Source organism: Chanos chanos, chromosome 2 (assembly GCF_902362185.1).
Source record: "Chanos chanos chromosome 2, fChaCha1.1, whole genome shotgun sequence".
NCBI lineage: Eukaryota > Metazoa > Chordata > Actinopteri > Gonorynchiformes > Chanidae > Chanos > Chanos chanos.
In genome coordinates, this window is record NC_044496.1 from 26,921,272 (window position 1) to 26,938,695 (window position 17,424).

The 17,424-nt window shown below is 42.7% G+C and overlaps 1 protein-coding gene across 1 annotated transcript in view; it reads right to left on the reverse strand.

Annotated features, from left to right (window-relative positions):
* arhgap42b (Rho GTPase activating protein 42b) overlaps positions 1-17,424 on the reverse strand; it is a 56,315-nt gene that overhangs the window by 3,444 nt on the left and 35,447 nt on the right. Inside the window, exons 5-21 of the mRNA XM_030794380.1 lie at positions 15,827-15,928; positions 15,357-15,467; positions 13,420-13,524; positions 11,832-11,961; positions 11,086-11,186; positions 10,334-10,443; positions 8,179-8,257; positions 7,796-7,835; positions 7,218-7,280; positions 7,046-7,120; positions 5,683-5,767; positions 4,495-4,553; positions 4,004-4,109; positions 3,456-3,615; positions 2,866-3,016; positions 1,613-2,023; positions 1,142-1,298 (exon numbers count right to left, since the gene is read on the reverse strand). Coding sequence (XP_030650240.1) covers positions 1,142-1,298; positions 1,613-2,023; positions 2,866-3,016; positions 3,456-3,615; positions 4,004-4,109; positions 4,495-4,553; positions 5,683-5,767; positions 7,046-7,120; positions 7,218-7,280; positions 7,796-7,835; positions 8,179-8,257; positions 10,334-10,443; positions 11,086-11,186; positions 11,832-11,961; positions 13,420-13,524; positions 15,357-15,467; positions 15,827-15,928 — 2,045 coding nt within the window. The remainder of the gene's footprint in view (positions 1-1,141; positions 1,299-1,612; positions 2,024-2,865; positions 3,017-3,455; positions 3,616-4,003; positions 4,110-4,494; positions 4,554-5,682; positions 5,768-7,045; positions 7,121-7,217; positions 7,281-7,795; positions 7,836-8,178; positions 8,258-10,333; positions 10,444-11,085; positions 11,187-11,831; positions 11,962-13,419; positions 13,525-15,356; positions 15,468-15,826; positions 15,929-17,424) is intronic.

Sequence of the window (17,424 nt, forward strand, 5' to 3'; positions counted from 1 at the left end):
TCCATACACATGCTGATCTATGCTCAGCTCTACATCCAGGGACATACAAGACCATGACCCACACACACACACAGTGTGCACAATGCCTTACTCTTCACTTACTCATCTATCCTTTCTTATCCTCTTTTTTTACTTTATATTTTCATTTTAATTCCCTCTGTGTAGCTTGGTACTGCATACTGAATCTCGTTGTACGTGTACAATGGCAATAAAGGAATCAGAATCTGAATAAGACCAGCTCTTAATGCTCAGAGCTTTTAATGTTGATGTTCCTTTTTCATTTTTTCCCCATTCCTTTTGCTCCATTCTTTTTCTCCCCAGTGTGCCCTGCATATGTAGCTAATGCACCTCTTCCAGCCGCATCACTTTCAGCCGGCTCTTACTGTTCTGTGTACCATGGAAACCGCTGTCACTGCATGAAAAAAGACTTCCTTCCTGGATACGGGCTGAACCAATGACCCCAGGAGAGAGCAACAGTTACCAAAATAACAGGAGTCGATTTGGTCACCGCATATGAAGGCATATCTCACAGAGAGAGAAATGGAGTGAAATGGAGGGTCATGAGGACAGGGAGATGAGGAGGGCAGCATGGCACTGCTGCAGTGAGACGCCATGTTCTATGTTTACTTGTCTTTGTTACCAAAATGTCAAACACAAGTCCCTGGAGTCATGGGAGCAGGGGTATGGTGGTGATAGAGAGAGAGAGAGAGAGAGAAAGACAGAGAGAGAGAGAGAGAGAGAGAGAGAGTAATGTCTGCTGGGTCATCTCAACCCCACATCAGTCAGGCAGAAATTACAAAATCCGTCCAACAAGGAGAGGAATAAAACAATCCATCAAACTCCTGTGATGTCACAAAAACCATGGAGGAAAAAAACAAAACAAAATAAAATAATAAAATACAAACCATCTGTACACTGCACTAAAAAAAACTTTTCATCTTATGACTTTTCATCCTGCTAAAATAAGTGAGATCTTCAAAAACACATTCTACACAGAACTTCAAAAAGCCCAAATGTTTCCATTTAAGAGAATGCTGGTGCCACATTGGCTGCTTAAATCAAGGTTAGAATGAACCTGTGGTTTGAAACATAAGTTGTTTGGAATGTGAACCAGAGTTGAGAAGGGTATTAGATGCCTTACACTGAGCCTGGTCTTTGGTAGCCGTTGCTAGCGCTGCTGTCTTGCTTGTGCCGGAGGACTAGTTTTGGGGGGAGGTCGGGGTGCGCTGCAGGTTTGGAACTGTCCTTCTTCTCCATGGACACCAGACTCTGCACAGACCCCATACAGCTTCTGTTACCTGAGGGCAAGAAAACATACAAGCAAACAAATAAATAAAGATATCAATCATAACAACATGTTCACTGCATGGTCACATTGCGCATTGTTTTCCATCTTGCTCTGATCATGTCACAGTATTTCTGTTGTTGAATCTCTATACAGTCCACGGAGACAGTATCTCAGTGTGGTTCCATTTGAGGAGACATCAGAGGAAATTTCCCTGGAGACAGAGAGAGAGAGAGAGGAAGACAGAAAGACAGAGAGAGAGAGAGAGAGAGAGAGAGAGATGAAGCTATTCCCAGTAATCAGTACTGGGAGACTTGTAGACTGTACCTTCAGGGACCTGCAGTGACCTGAGCGAGGGTGCTGCTGATCGGTTGAGCTGGGCTTTGGTTGTTACTGTTGTTAGACAGTGAGGAGCTTTCTTTGGTGCGGGGGAGTGCTTGCTTGTGGTGGTAGTCACAGAAGAGAGGCTACGGGAGTCCTCCGAGTCTCCGTCTGTCCGGCCCGCGTCCTCTCTGGAGCTGGACTCAGGGCTGCTGAGGCAGAGGGCCTGGCCTCGCGGCCCGTTTGAAGAGAGCTGAGGTGGGGACTGACGCTGGCCCGGTGCCGGTCCTGGTTTGTCATTTTTGGGAGGCGGAGAAGATCCCGTCTTGGAGGAGCTGTTCTGCTCGGAGGAGTGAGAGGACAAAGATTCCATACTTCCCATTGGAGTACTGCCAGAACTACTACTGAACCGGTCGCCTGAGGAAAGGACAGGAGAGGACAGGAGAGAGGGGGAAAGGACAGGGGAGGAGGGGAGAGAACAAGAGAGGAGTGGAGAGGACAAGAGAGGAGAGGAGAGGAGAGGAGGGGAGAGGAGGGTGGGATCATTTAGGAAAGAAGAGCCTTACTTCTAAAAACAACAACCTCATCACAATGCTTTAGTCTAAACAAGGGCTTGATCATTAGTCAGTGGTGTTTTAGAGCAGGGAGGGTCCTAAAATGTACTGAGTGCTGGGTCTCCAGGAGCAGAACTGGGAAACACTGCTGTACATAACAGATTTAACGACAAGCTTCAGCAGATCGCTGTGAACATTTAAGTGGATGAATGATATCTGTCTACACTGAGTCAAAATGTAACATGCAGTCAAAACAAAGCCAAAGTGTAGCTCACAATCAAAAATCACTAGAGCTAGGTTTGTTCCAGCAGCTGTTTTACCTAAACTTCAGCACTCATTCCCAAAATCTGTTTTCAAAACTGTTTTCAAAACTTTTTGTTTCATTTGTGCAGAGTGCATTGTGTACACATTATTATGTCTTATGTGTGTTCTGAATATGTACTAATGTAACACTCACAAAAAAAAATTCCACAGAAATTGACAATAAACTTATATTACAGTATTGTACAGTAGATATATAATGATGAATGGGTAAGAATTGTGTGTGTGTGTGTCTGTGTATACATGTGCATGTTTGTGTGTGTCTATGAGTGTATGAGTGTGTGTGTGACTGCACGAGTGTGTGTGTGTGCGTGCATGTGTGTGTGTGTGTGTGTGTGTGCGCGCGTGCGTGTGCGTGTGTGTGTATGGCAGGGTAAAGCTCACTGTCAGCATCAGCCAGGCACAGGGTGGGTGTGTATGAGCTCTTGGGCTTGCGTGAGCCTGTGGACAGACAGATGGCTTTGGTGCGGCGGGAGCCAGGCCGCGACTGGGGCTGTGGCAGGGGTACGTTAGGGTCTGGGGGCTGGTGGAATATCTGCAGAGTGAGCATTACAACAAGCATTCAGAATCAGATCAGAAACATATACAATCAGCACAGCCACTTGACAATGCCTCAAACTCTGTAATTACCAATCTAATCAACAATACCATTAGAGATACACACAAACAATACAATTAGCATCACAATTAAAAAAACACAATTAGCAATATGCTCAGTGATACAATTAGCACCTCATTCAATGTGATTACCAGCTTATTTAATTTAGGGAATTAGAAATGATTTGGGACAGCCATGAAGTACAATCTACACATGACTCAGCTTGACCATTGGAGGACCTGCGCGCTACTGCCCTGACCTGGGATCAGTCATTCTGCCCTTACCTGGAGAAACCGTGCCAAAAGTGATTCAGAAATGTTTAGACAGAAAATTAGAGAAGAAGGTCTGTGTTGAGGTTCTGTGGTGTTCCACCTGCCTTTTCACAGTTCTCGATAAGGATCTCCACCACCACATTCTGGAACTTGATGTTCATCATGGCGGCCACGGTCTCCTCCTGTGACCTCATGAGTGTGGGGCCAAAGATCACCCCCAGGTTAGACACGGTCATTAGGTTATTCTCACTGTGAGTGGACACGCTGCCATGCAGGACAAACATAATCATATTCCAATTAATAACTGGTAATCAGCTATCTTAGATATGATGTAACGTGGTAATTTCAAATAAATACAGCTCTGCTGACAAGTCTAATCATATACTATATTTGACTTTCTTTCATTTCTCCTGTCAAACAACTACTCTTTACTCTTCCAGCACTTTAGACTTTCAATGTGAGTCATTTGGTTGAAGGAGTGCAGTGACATAGAAGTTGCTCTTTCATAAACACTGAATAAGAGAAAGGAGATGGCAGTGTACACACAGACAGATAAAGGTATAGCGCGGAGAGACGGGAGGCTGAGGGTATGAAAGGCTAATTAAGACATGGAAAGACTAATTGATAAATGAAAAGAGGAGTAGGCACGTACGTCAGCAGGTGACTGATGAGAATCTCCAACATTTCTCTGTTTCTCTCAGGCAGTTTGTGCACCAACGCATGGACTGCACACACTCTATAGTTCTGATCATCAGACTCTGTATTCAACACACACACACACACACACACAAACATGCACATAGGCACACACGCACACAGACACACACATGGACACATACAAATATTTACACACACACACACGCACGCACAAATGAACACAGACACGTACTAACTAAACCAATCTGCCAAAATGTGAGAGAGGAAAAACAAAAACAAGAAAAACAATAACAAATGTGGTGTTTAACCTCCCACATTTTCAATTCATGAACAATTCTACTTGTAAACTAAAAAACATAAAACCTAGAGAGTATGTTTTTCTGTCTATCTAACTGCGGTATAATTATGTAAACAAACATAAATAATAAGGAAAATCATCACAAAACAGAGGGTAGATCTGCCTGAGGTCTCAGTTCAGTGACTTACTGACAGCCATGATGAAGTCCTTATGAAGCCGGTATGTCATGAGAGGCTCGGAGAGACACCTGGTGGACAAACAGAGGCAGTGCAACTCATTACCCTATACTTTTCACCTGTGCCTTTCCTGCTTTGCAGCCCCTCAGCAAGACAGAGAGAGAGAGAGAGAGAGAGAGAGAGAGAGAGAGAGACAGAGAAAGAGACAGAGAGAGACAGAGAGAGAAACAGAAAGAGATGAAACATGTGAGAGAGTATGAGAAAAAGGAGAGAGCTTTGCTCTGCACAGGTTGTTGCCCTGAATGCCCAGTGGCTTTGTGCACATGTAATGCATCATATGGACGTGAGTGTGTGTAATGTGTGTGTGTGGCAGTGAGAGGAGTGAATGTGAGTGTGTGTAATGTGTGTGTGTGTGGCAGTGAGAGGATGGAATGTGAGTGTGTGTAATGTGTGTGTGTGTGGCAGTGAGAGGAGTGAATGTGAGTGTGTGTAATGTGTGTGTGTGTGTGTGGCAGTGAGAGGAGAGAATGTGAGTGTGTGTAATGTGTGTGTGTGTGTGTGGCAGTGAGAGGAGTGAATTTGAGTGTGTGTAATGTGTGTGTGTGTGTGTGGCAGTGAGAGGAGAGAATGTGAGTGTGTGTAATGTGTGTGTGTGTGTGTGTGTGTGTGTGTGGCAGTGAGAGGATGGAATGTGAGTGTGTGTAATGTGTGTGTGTAATGTGAGTGTGTGTAATGTGTGTGTGTGTGGCAGTGAGAGGATGGAATGTGAGTGTGTGTAATGTGTGTGTGTGTGTGTCAGTGAGAGGAGAGAATGTGAGTGTGTGTAATGTGTGTGTGTGTGTGTGTGTGGCAGTGAGAGGAGTGAATGTGAGTGTGTGTAATGTGTGTGTGTGTGTGGCAGTGAGAGGATGGAATGTGAGTGTGTGTAATGTGTGTGTGTGTGTGGCAGTGAGAGGAGAGAATGTGAGTGTGTGTAATGTGTGTGTGTGTGTGTGTGTGTGTGTGTGTGTGTGGCAGTGAGAGGATGGAATGTGAGTGTGTGTAATGTGTGTGTGTAATGTGAGTGTGTGTAATGTGTGTGTGTGTGGCAGTTAGAGGAGTGAATGTGAGTGTGTGTAATGTGTGTGTGTGTGTGGCAGTAAGAGGAGAGAATGTGAGTGTGTGTAATGTGTGGCAATAATGTGTAATGTGCAGACAGACCTGAGGTAGTTTTTCAGGCCACTGGTGATGGTCTTATTGTCCCATGTGTCTGGGTCCAGGTCCATATCAGGGGGAGCTTTGGCTGCTGTACAGTTTTATACATGAAAATACAAAACAACACAAAACAAATCAACAAACAAATAAACAGGCAGACAGAGAGACAAACAGACAGACACACAGACAGAAACACAGACAAACATGATCATAGAAACAGTCATATCAGGACATCGGAAAGTTCATCTGCAACATTATCCATCAGACTCTATGGCTATTAGGGCTTCACTCCTCTCACTGCTCTCTGCGAAGTTCTCAACTGACTCTTCTCAGTTAAACTTTCTGGTCATGCCAAGGATTGACATATACAGTCAAGTAAATCAGAGGGTTTTTTTTATTGTCTGTTGCCTTGAAACTTCAATTCAAGCACACACTCACAGTTCAGGAGCATGTGCTTTTGACCATGGGTGACCATAGTTAATGATATCTTTCTCTAAGACACATCTACATCATCTTAAGCAAGCTGAGTCTTCTTTGTGAATGAAGCTCCGGCTAAACATACCCCATTAATCAAATCTCTTACAAAGTCACTGAGAACTGGCCCCGCCTAGCATTCTTAGACATGCTCCTAAACATGGTGAGATGGTATTTACCTAATTTACTCAGGAATCATACCGGTGTGAAAACACCTACTTACAGCATACCCTCATTTACTCAAGCACTGTCTTTCTTTTCCTTTATTTCTTGCTGTTACCTCTAGATGTGCTCAGATACGTGAAACACATGCCTGAAAATGAGCACAGGCATTGTGTTTATGATAACTGTGAAGAATAATTATTAGTCTCATAAAGTGTAGAGTATCAGTGTGATTGCTGTGTGATTGTATAGGGTTATTGCAAAGAGCTCTGTGATTCTGTGAACTGATCAAGGCTCTGTGTGTGGCTAAGGCTGGCTGAGTAGGGAGCAGTGAGCTGTTTGCTGTCAGCAGGCTTGGGCATTTGCTCTTGGTGGGCATGTAAAACCAGAATCTAAATGAAAAACACAGCAGGGTTCCCACTGAGACCGAGAGAGAGAGAGAGAGAGAGAGAGAGAGAGAGAGAGAGGGAGAGAGAGAGACTGAACAGCAAGCAGATGTGAAAACATTTAACCGAAATCTGACAGCTTAGAGAGGGGGGAGAGGGAAAAAAAAACAGAGCATGTCTTTTACAACATTTTCATTTCCCTTTCTGTCTCTCTCTGTTACTGCCTGGACCTGACTGCAAAGTCTTCATCTGTGATAGCTAATAAATGTTCGCAGCTTTAACTCCATTAAGACATGGATAATAATAAAGGCTCCAGTGAGGGGATGGACTGGGAGAGAGAGCCTTACAGAAGACTGTTGACATGAGCTTCTGAACTTTAGAATTTACTCCTCCTATTCTGTACAGGCCCAAAGTGTTGATTCCTGTAAAACACAACCAAGGAATGGAGTTACACACACACACACACACACACACACACTTTCTTTGGTTATGCAAAGAAAGAATATAAAAATGACCAACCTCTGATTTCCACCAGTTCTATGCATTTTTTCACGAAGTTAAAACCAGCATCATTCAGATACGCTGCATAAACAATAGGGAAATGAGAGATGACACACAGTTTAAACATATGAAACAAGGACCAGCTTGAAGAGATGGCTAATCTGACACCTAGTTAATATGATAATATTAGGGAAGTAAAAGTGAGAGAGAGCATAATCTGCAGATGTAACCACCAAAACAGTAGAGCATTTAGCAACTCAGACTGTCACAGACAAGCTGTCACAGACAAGCTGTCACAGACAGTACCAGAATAAAGAAAAGTAGTGCTTTAAGAGTTTTTTGTCACCAAAGGTGAAACAGCACTACAAAATCATGGCCAACTACAGTACATAGCTCTGGCATAATGATTCTTTTTGTTTTCGGCACAGAAACCAATTTTCATGGAGGAATGGAATACAATATCATCAACCTTCTACAGATATTAGGATGAAAATAGGAAAGAAATCAGGAAACAGCATGGGTTTTCTTACAACTTAGGTCTTTTATCATGGGCTGTTAGTGTTTCATGTCTGTGGCTAGGTAAATAAAATACTTACTCTCTTCTTTCTTGCTCAGGATAGCTGGTAGGTTGTAGATCTGAGGGAACAAACATAACAAATTACAAACTCATCACACACATTTACAATTTAATGCTTAATATTAGAGAATTAAACATTACAGTACTATATATTACTTTTTATTGATACCTCATCAAGATATACAGTTCTACACGTGGGTGTTGATTTATCTATGCGTGTTTTCAAACAGACGAGGGCGCCAAAACATCACTAAAGAATGATGTACCGTCCCTCATTACTCTGCTCATTGCACTGATACAATTCTTTGTGTTATGTCTTGTCAGGTTATAAGAGCAGAGTTGAGAGCAGAGATTCCCAGACCAGGGCTAGAGCTTAACTGTCAGTGAGGATCTGTAACCTACCGGCTCTTTACCATCCATGGCCTCCAGCCACAGTCTCCGGTTGGACTCTGACAGAGCCTGAAGGGTGATGATGCCATGCCTGCAACAGCAGCACACTGTCAAAAGCCTGTCTACTTCTGCTGTCACGACATGACACATTCTCACCTGTCAGCTTGCGAGGCTGTGGCGTCTGCACTCTGACAGCCCATTTACACCGTTTTGCTTCTCTCTCTCTCTCTCTCTCTCTCTCTCTCTCACACACACTCACACTATTGTTTTAATTTGGACCAAAGCCTGCAAAGGCAGTCTGAATGATTGATTTCCTTCTGTATGAATGAATGAATGAATGATTCCTGTCTATAACAAAAAAAACGATCAGATTGATTAGGGGGTGAAAGTCAGTACGTGTGTGTTTGTGTGTGCCTGTGCGTGTACTTGTTTTGGCTCACTTCAGAGGACATTTTACTGAATGAACACTCTTCTACAACAACTAGTGAAAAAAAGAGTAGACCGACCTCACGGACAACACATACAATTAAAACTGCTCAAACAGTTCAAATATTAACGCAATAGAGCAGAAAGGCACAAACTTCTTTGTCAGTGGCCTCGCCATCTACGAGGTGAAAGTTAGTGTTAGCTCGAAAATAAAATGAAAACACGCTGCATGGAAATGTTATGTCAATACTGAGCAGCGTTCGGCATGTCTGTACTTCCAGGCTACGTAATTAGCAGTATGTAGCATAATGAAGAGGATGAGCTGTAAGCTGACTAATGCCTTGGGCTTCACTGCCCTCGTGGGTTAGAGCAAAAGAGGTGACGTATTCATCCTACATACTTCCACTGCTAACTATCGCCAAGGTATTTCTATGGTGATTCCTTAGCACTATGTGAGCTTGGATGCTTCATAACAACAATTCTAAGGGACATTTGTCATTCTTCAGTGTCTCTGGTCAAATATTTGTTAAAATCTACAGTTGCTAAACCAAGACGGCTACTTAAAACTAGCAGTACTGATAGAAGTAGGTTAAAAGTTTCATATTTTCAGATTTAGTCTAATCTGGACATATGATATTTTGTATAAACTGTATAATGTTTGCTCCATGTATTTGTAGAATTCCTCTATTTCCCAGTCAGTGATAAGCTGATAAGTGATTCCATTATTCAGTGAGAATCCAAATTCAAATTGAATTTCACATTCAAATCAAAGCCAAACCAAATCAAATCTGTGCATTCTCTCGTTAATCATGAATGACCCGCAATTAAATGATTTTTAACCCCGTCATCAACATGCCATTGTCCCTGTTCCAGTGAGAGATGACTGGGGAGGAGTGAAAGTGAATCCAATCCCGAAGATCTGATTGGATGAATCAGATGAAGTGAATGCAATTAAAAGCTGCATGCATTTTCAGCACATGCATCCGCATCAGAGAGCCTTGATGCTGGGCACATACCGGACTTTACAGAAAAATTGCAGGGGTCTGAAAAGAGTTCCACGATAGATGGTATTTCTACATTAACATAAACACAAAGAAAGGCAAAACAAAAGAGATGGCAGATATACACAAGAAAAAAAAACAACTCCAACTTTACACAAGGCATTCTAATACATATGTAACTACACAATAACTACACAATGACAAATACGTAGATACACATCTTACATGAGACGTTGTGTATAATTACTAAGCGGTGTCATTTATGATCAAGCAATGAGCTTATGCTTATGTGTAACTACATATTGGTTACAGTGTAATAATTATGTAATTACTAATACATTAGTTACCTAATGCAAAGTGGGGCAAGACACCACTCAGTTGAAAGGTTTATCACAATTACAGTGGAAAACAGCTGGAGATCGTTGTATGACTTGTGAAGGCAAGATCATGCAGATACATAAAGGAAAAGCTTCTGTCTTACAGATAGTAAGAGTCTAAGAGATTTGATATCAGACAAAGAGAGAGAGAGGGAGAGAGAGAGAGATAGAGAGAGCGAGAGAGAGAGAGAGAGAGAGAGAGTCTCCTATGTAACTGTGAATATAAAGCACTGTTAGTGTTAATTAATATCCATGCATATGATTGCTAACGTTTACTCCTGACCTGCAGGTATGATTTCACTCCCTGTCCTGCAAGTATGGTGTCACTTAAGGGAGGACTGTGTCAAGTGCATTGAGACTGACCTCTCCACCACCTCGATATCAAAGCAGAAACGTTTGTCGATGGAGTCCGTCTTTCTCCGAATGCATGATTTCAGCTTGAACATTTCAGGGGGGTTTGGCACTACTCCATTCTAGAGCAGAGAGCAAAAACATATACGAGGAGAAAAGAGTTTGGGCTTCTCCTCAGCATCATAAGGCTTCTCTTTAGGCATTTCATCAATTTACACTCAACATTTGATTCATTCAACATTTGAGGATTTTGATAATTAGTTGATAATATAAAACATTTTTTAAAGCATGTGTAGATCAAACATATGCAGAATTTAAAGGGGTTGGTAAACATTCTCTCAGCAGAACTGACAAAGTATTTTTAGTGCATTTGCAAAACTGTTTTCCATGATGCTCCATTCCCCGGCGTGTTTTCCCTGAGGATCTAACCACACTACTCTAACTGTTCAGTTTAAAGCTCATTTTCACTCAAGTTGAAGCAAAAACTTTGCTAAACGAACATAGATTTGACAGATGATGGTCTACAGAGTGTGAAACCCTATGCTGAAGTAGTGCTTTATCAGAAAGGAAAATAAGGATTGAGATCTTCTCATGTTGTTAAAATGAAGTAAGAAAATAGTCACATTATAGCTTAACGTTATTATGGAAAATGTTAACCCCCCCCCCCCCCCCCCCGCCCCGGCAGAAAAAACAAACAAATAAACAACTATAACTATAGATGCACTGTCTTATATATGTTTTCTATGATTCTCCTGCAAAGCTACCTGTTTCCCGGCAGACTTGGTATCCGCATTAATCATGGTGAAGGTCTTGCTTCCTTTGTCATACATACAGTAATGTCGTACCCATGTGCAACCCAAAGGTCCTACAAACAAGAGAAAACTCCCTGTAAGGAACATGAATCGCCACCGGGGGGCAACAGCGAGACAGGATAGGTCCTTCACCCTGAACACAATGCTTCAGGCAAGCCTCTAAAATTAAATTTGCAATTAAGTTTGATAAATCCAACAGTGTTTATCTGTGAAGATAAAGGCCTCTTATGGTGGAATTTCCTCCTTTCTCTCAGAATACATCAAAGAAAAGCAAGTCTTTAAAGGGACAGAGTTAAAGAAGTCTGTGCAGAGGAAAGTGACAGAAATGAATTGACACAAAAATACACACACACACACACACACATACACACACACTCTCCAGGTTTGTGTAGTTTTTATTATAGCACAATGGAAAAAGACAATATATCTTACTGGTTGATGAGCTTTCCTGTTTTCTTGAGAAATGAATTCAGTTTGAACTGAACACGCACACACAGACACAGACACAGACACAGACACACACACACACATACTGACAAAGGGTTTGTATCTCACAGAGGAGACTGGTTCTTACAAAATTTGCCACTGTTCAGTCTGAACAGTTTTCTCCTAACAGACACAGTACTAGTTTACATAACACTTTGCTCTGTTTCCTGTTATGTTTCTGCCACATTTCAAACTGAGTCCTCCCCACTTACGTTTCTCCTGGACATACAGGTAACCCTCCATGGTCCACTGCCCCGGGGGCATGTAGTCCTGATCCACCGACCTTATCCTCTTCATCAGCTTCTCCACTTCCTGTTTAGTGCTTACAAAGTTGTTTCTTGTCTTCAGTGGCCAAACAAACACACAGACAAAACACAAACACGCACACGCAGACACAGATCATGAGGCAGAATCTTAGCAAAGCTGTCACATCTGTTTGACCTTTAATCTGTTATCTGGCCTTGCAGAATGCTTTGAACACAACATAGCAGATAAGAGTACAACAAGATAAATTCAGTTCGTAAACACTGCTCTCACGGTGAGAAATAGTGAGGATGCTGAAGACCACTAGCTCAGTGTCCTCTGTATTGCTTAAAAAACCAAACCCCCCCCCCCAAAAAAACAACTCCACCCCAAATAAAGATATAGAGTGACTTAAGTATTCAGAGGCATTAGGAGGACATGAGAAAGTTTTTCACCCCATCCCCACGTCTCTCTCAGTCTAACTTCTGTTTAACGCTGAAAGTCACTGTGGACTGTGAGGAGGTGAATTTGCTGGGAATAAGATTTGAACCTCCTCTGCCATGTTAAGTCGACTACTTCAAAAAAACTGAGCTTCCTAACTCCCAGCAGCATCTCCACTTCCTGCGGCGCCTGAAGAAGGCAAGTCTCCCCCCATCCATCCTCACAACATTCTATAGAGGCACCATAGAGAGCATTCTGACCAGCTGTATCACTGTCTGGCATGGGAACTGCAAAGCCTGCGATCGCAAGTCCCTACAGCGGATAGTGAAGACAGCTGAAAAGATCATAGGAACTGCTCTCCCATCCATACAGGCCATCTACAATGCACGGTGCCCCCGAAAGGCCCTCAGCATCGTGAAGGACCCTACCCACCCTTCCCACATCCACTTCACCCTCCTACCCTCTGGCAGGAGGTCCCAGAGCATCCGTGCTGCCTCCACCAGACTATGCAGCAGTTTAATTCCTTAGGCTGTGAGGTTCCTTAACAGCTTGAACACTCAGAACTTCCAAACAACTCTCTGACCTCTCCTTTGCACATTAAATTGCACTTTTGTACAATCAACTGCACTAACACACTAAACAACTCTCCTACCTGCACAATGCCAATGCTGTTGCTAGTAATTCACTGTCCGTGTCAGGTGTGCTTGTTATGTCTAGGTTCGTAATATGTAGGTTTTTTTTTTTTTTTTGTATGTTGTACAAGTTACTCTTTACTTAGTACTTCTTTTACTCAGTACTTTCTGTTCTTTACCCAGTACTTTCTGTTCTTACTCACTACTTTCAGTTTTTACTCAGTACTTTCTGTTGTCATATTTATTACTCAATACTTTTTTTTTTTTTTGCCTCAGTATTTATTGTGCGTTATTTATTGTTTTATGTGGTATTTATATTGTTATTTGTTTTATGTGGCACTGTGGTCCTTGTGTAACGCAATCTCGATCCCCTGTATGTATGAGTCATGCATATGTTGAAATGACAATAAAAGCAGTCTAAGTCTAAGTCTAACTCCCAGAGCCATGAATGGGCCACAGCAGGACTGGTGAGGTGTGGTCTTACGTTCTGTAGGTTGAACTGTAGCTGCTGTTTGTAAGGTTCAAATTCGTGGGCCAGCTCGTAGCCTTCATGATAGAAGGTGAAAAGTCCCTGCAGGAAGGCAAGTAGCTGAAGGGAGAGAGAAAAATGAGACAACAAGTCAGACAATTCTGTTTGACAATTCACTGAGCTTATGGTAGACTTGCTGACAAAGACAGAGGTGATTTTTATTTATTTATGTTTTAGAAAAAAGACTGTTTCCTCCCTGTATGCCTACAAAGCCACCTCTGCAATGGCCACAGTCTGTGGAAATTTCCTCTCATTGCCAGGCAGCCTCAGGCAAGCTATGGTACAGATGCACTCTCTTATGGGAGAGACTGACAAGACTGTGCTTGCAGTGAGGCCGCTGAATGAAATCTACCCAGTCAGCTAATGTATCCAGTCAAAACGGCTTCCATTACATATACAGCTCTTGACAAGAACCTACGTATTCATAGATACATCTAGCAATGTGTTGAATTGGGCTGTTACACATACATTTATCAGAGTGGCTGGAGATGGGCGAGGCGGAATCAGAGTTTGCCTTTCGTGTAAGGCTTAAAAAAAAACTTGGATGTCAGACCCTGGGCTTGGACATTATAAAGCACACCTGATCATTCCACTGAGAAATCAACTCCTTTTATTTTCTTCAATGGTAAACACCTGCTGAGCTATTGCAGATCTGTTAGGCATTTTTCTGGCTCTTCTAATGACCTCAAGTACACACACACACACACACACACACACAGGCGCGCACGTGCTTGCACACACACACACACGGATTATGAGACAATAATAAAGTATATAGAGAGGACCCTATTTAACATTCCTAAGATGAGCCATCTACATTGAACATTTCATGTCCAATTTTGCTCCTGAGAGGGAGTGTCATTATATTTACAGATTTACGTTTTTCTTCTCTCCCGCCGATGGATGTAAACAAACACGCTGCCGGTTGGCTGCTAAAGAGCCACTTAGTTTCCTCCTCACGCTCTCAGCCACTTAAAACCTTAGAACTTAATGCTCCCTGTTAGTGTTCCCCATTTAAAACAGCCCCCCCCCCCACACACACACAACTTTATACTGAGCTCTTACAGTTGTAAAGACTACTTTGTCTTTTCTTATTAGACAAAAAAGCATTGACTTTTCTGCATGCCCATAGGGACCGGCTGGAGATTACACTGACTGCACATGCAGATAACAGACAAAGAGGAAGTGTCCAGGCCCAAATAAACACACACAGCATAGATTCCTGGCTGTATGAAGTTTTTTCCGTGTCTGTCCACAGTTGTGCCGTAAACTCGGCCCATGGCTGGCAGAAGGCCTGACGGCGCAGTATAAAGTGCCGATATTTTGGGTAAAGGGTGGCACCGGAGATTTCCAGCTGGAGTCACAGTCTAGTCCAAATAAATGCTGCCTTCCCGGAGTTAAACTGGATACTTCAACCCGGAGAAATCCATATCACCGGGAGAGGTGATCTGTAATCAGTTTCTAATTGCATTGCATTGATCTCTTTTTTAAAATTGCTTTAATATATTTTGCAGCGAGATGAGATCACTTGAGATCCATTATTTGGTTGGCAGGTTGATAAAAGCTAATGGAGATGTGGAGAGGAAATGCAGAGGGGCTTAATTTTCTCTGAATTGGAACCCTGCCGAGGTCTGCAGGAGGAAACAAACAGATGATGGCTTCACTGGTCATAAACCTTTAACGTCATGTTCATCTGAATAAGCGTTTACAACCAGATGGCTTGCTTCTCATTAAAAATCACAAAGTGTCAGCCTCTTCAGCACTTCAGGGCAAACCATCACAACAGAGGACAGAAAAAAACATCTCATAAAAATCTGACGAGAGTGTTTTTTTAAAAAGGGGGAAAAAATACACTTCTGTTATGGAACACAAAGTGTGTATTTCCGACTTACTGGTTCGACAAACTCAAATTTCTTCTTCTCTTGGACCTCTTGGATTTTGAAAACGTATTCCAGCGAGGCGTCGCAAAAGAGCTGCCTTTCCTTATCAATCTGTGTGTCTGCCTGCAAACGAACAAAGGCCTCATGGTTACCGTGACAACGGAGAGGTGCTGATGCTCCAACATCTCCAGCAGTCATCTGGAGTGTCTGGCTAATGGTTAACGGTTACGGCACAGATTTTTGGTACCACATTCGAGAACACTTACTCTGGAAAGTACCACATAACTACTATCTAAATAATCGTGGAGTGACATATGAGTGAGTCATAAGAGGAATTCAGAACTGAGAGAAAAATCCATGCAGACACACACTGCACGCACACACACACACACACACACACACATACACTCGCACTCTCACTCACACGCGAAATGATGGGAGTACACAACATTGTTCTTTTTGAATCTCTGCATGACACGCACCTCTTGGAGAAAAGACTCTTTCTTCTTGGATGACAGGTTTAGATGTTTCTCCAGAGTCGTGTAATATCTCTCCGTTTCCTTGTCAAACTTCTTCTTTCCTTCCTGCCAAAGGTAAACAACATCAGGATAATGAGTAAACAAGTGTGGAGTGAGTGTAATTAGCCCTGTGAAAAAGGAAAACCTTGTTTTCCCTCATTAGGGCTTTGACATGATATAATTATGGTGCAATCTGAGCACACTTCAGAGCGGAATGTTTCATTTTCAAACCTTGTAAACCCTTAAAATAAAACTGACTGTCATTAGAAATGATAAGTTTTGTGCTGTGGTACATCTGAATGACCACTAGGTGGGGCCCATATGTCACATCATAATGTGTCCCTTTAAAACATTGCAGGGCAAACAGAATGTGTGCTCGTATCCTTGATTAAGGTGACATTCATGGCTCCACTGACCAATGAGTTGGGAAACTAGCAGGCCACTCAACACATGAACAAACTGTCACAAACTACACTTAAATACTTCAACACTGGCAACAGACATAAAAACAAACCTTAAACTAAACTTACCTCCTAAATAGTCAGCACCCATAAAATACTACAGAAGCTTACAACATTGTGCCTAGAACTCATATCTGACACTGAGATTGGTTTGCATGGCCTAACATTCTCAGAAATGACATTCTTGCATACTGAAGTTAAAAACAGAGAGACAAAGAGAGAGAGTGAAATTTTATGGTTAGGTGTCTACGGTTTGATTTCTCACAGCTAAAGTCAGAGAGAGAACAGAGAGAGAGAGAGAGAGAGAGAGAGAGAGAGAGAGAACATCTCCATCACAGTTAAGGCTGAATCTCTCATAATTGGCAGAGCATGGTGGTGTAGGTCTTTGGATAGACAGGCATATTTTATAAATATCAGTCCTCAGGCTGAGTGCTCGGGAGAGACGCTGTCAGAGAGGCCACCTGTTGTGCTATCTCTATTTCTGAATCCATTCTCACCATGCTGATGGATCCAGCGTACTGTGCTGCCAAAGCTGCTGCGGTGGATGCCAAAAAGAGGAGTAAGAGGAGGAGGAGGAGGAAGACGAAGAGAGGGGCTGTTCATTCCAGAGAGGCCCAGGTGAGGAGAAACCTCGGCTCTGTGCTTGCACGTCCTGCCTCACAGTAAGTTTAAGGTTCTTACAGCAATGTAAAAATATCTTACCCACACCTTACTGTGGGTAGGGATTTTGTCACCAGCCACACTGGTGACTTTACCAAGCTCAGTCCAACAGAAACAATCTAAGAACCACCCCCCCCCCCCCCCCCCCCCCCCACCTCACCCCCTAGGACAAACAGGTTGTGGGACAGTTGATTTTTGTGAGTTTGTAGTGCTTGAAAACAAGGGGAACAAAAGTAATTCCTACCCACCCCCCCTCCTCTCACTCAAGAGAGAATCATTTCTCATGATGAAAGTTCTGCACATGGTACTTTGCTCTGGTCTTAGCATATTAGCATCTTTGGCTACCACCAATTACTCTACTCTTTCCCCTCCCCCTCCTCTCTCACAGAGGACAAAGGAAAACATACAGAGTGATTCTGAGGGAGGTCGGGCACGTATCGG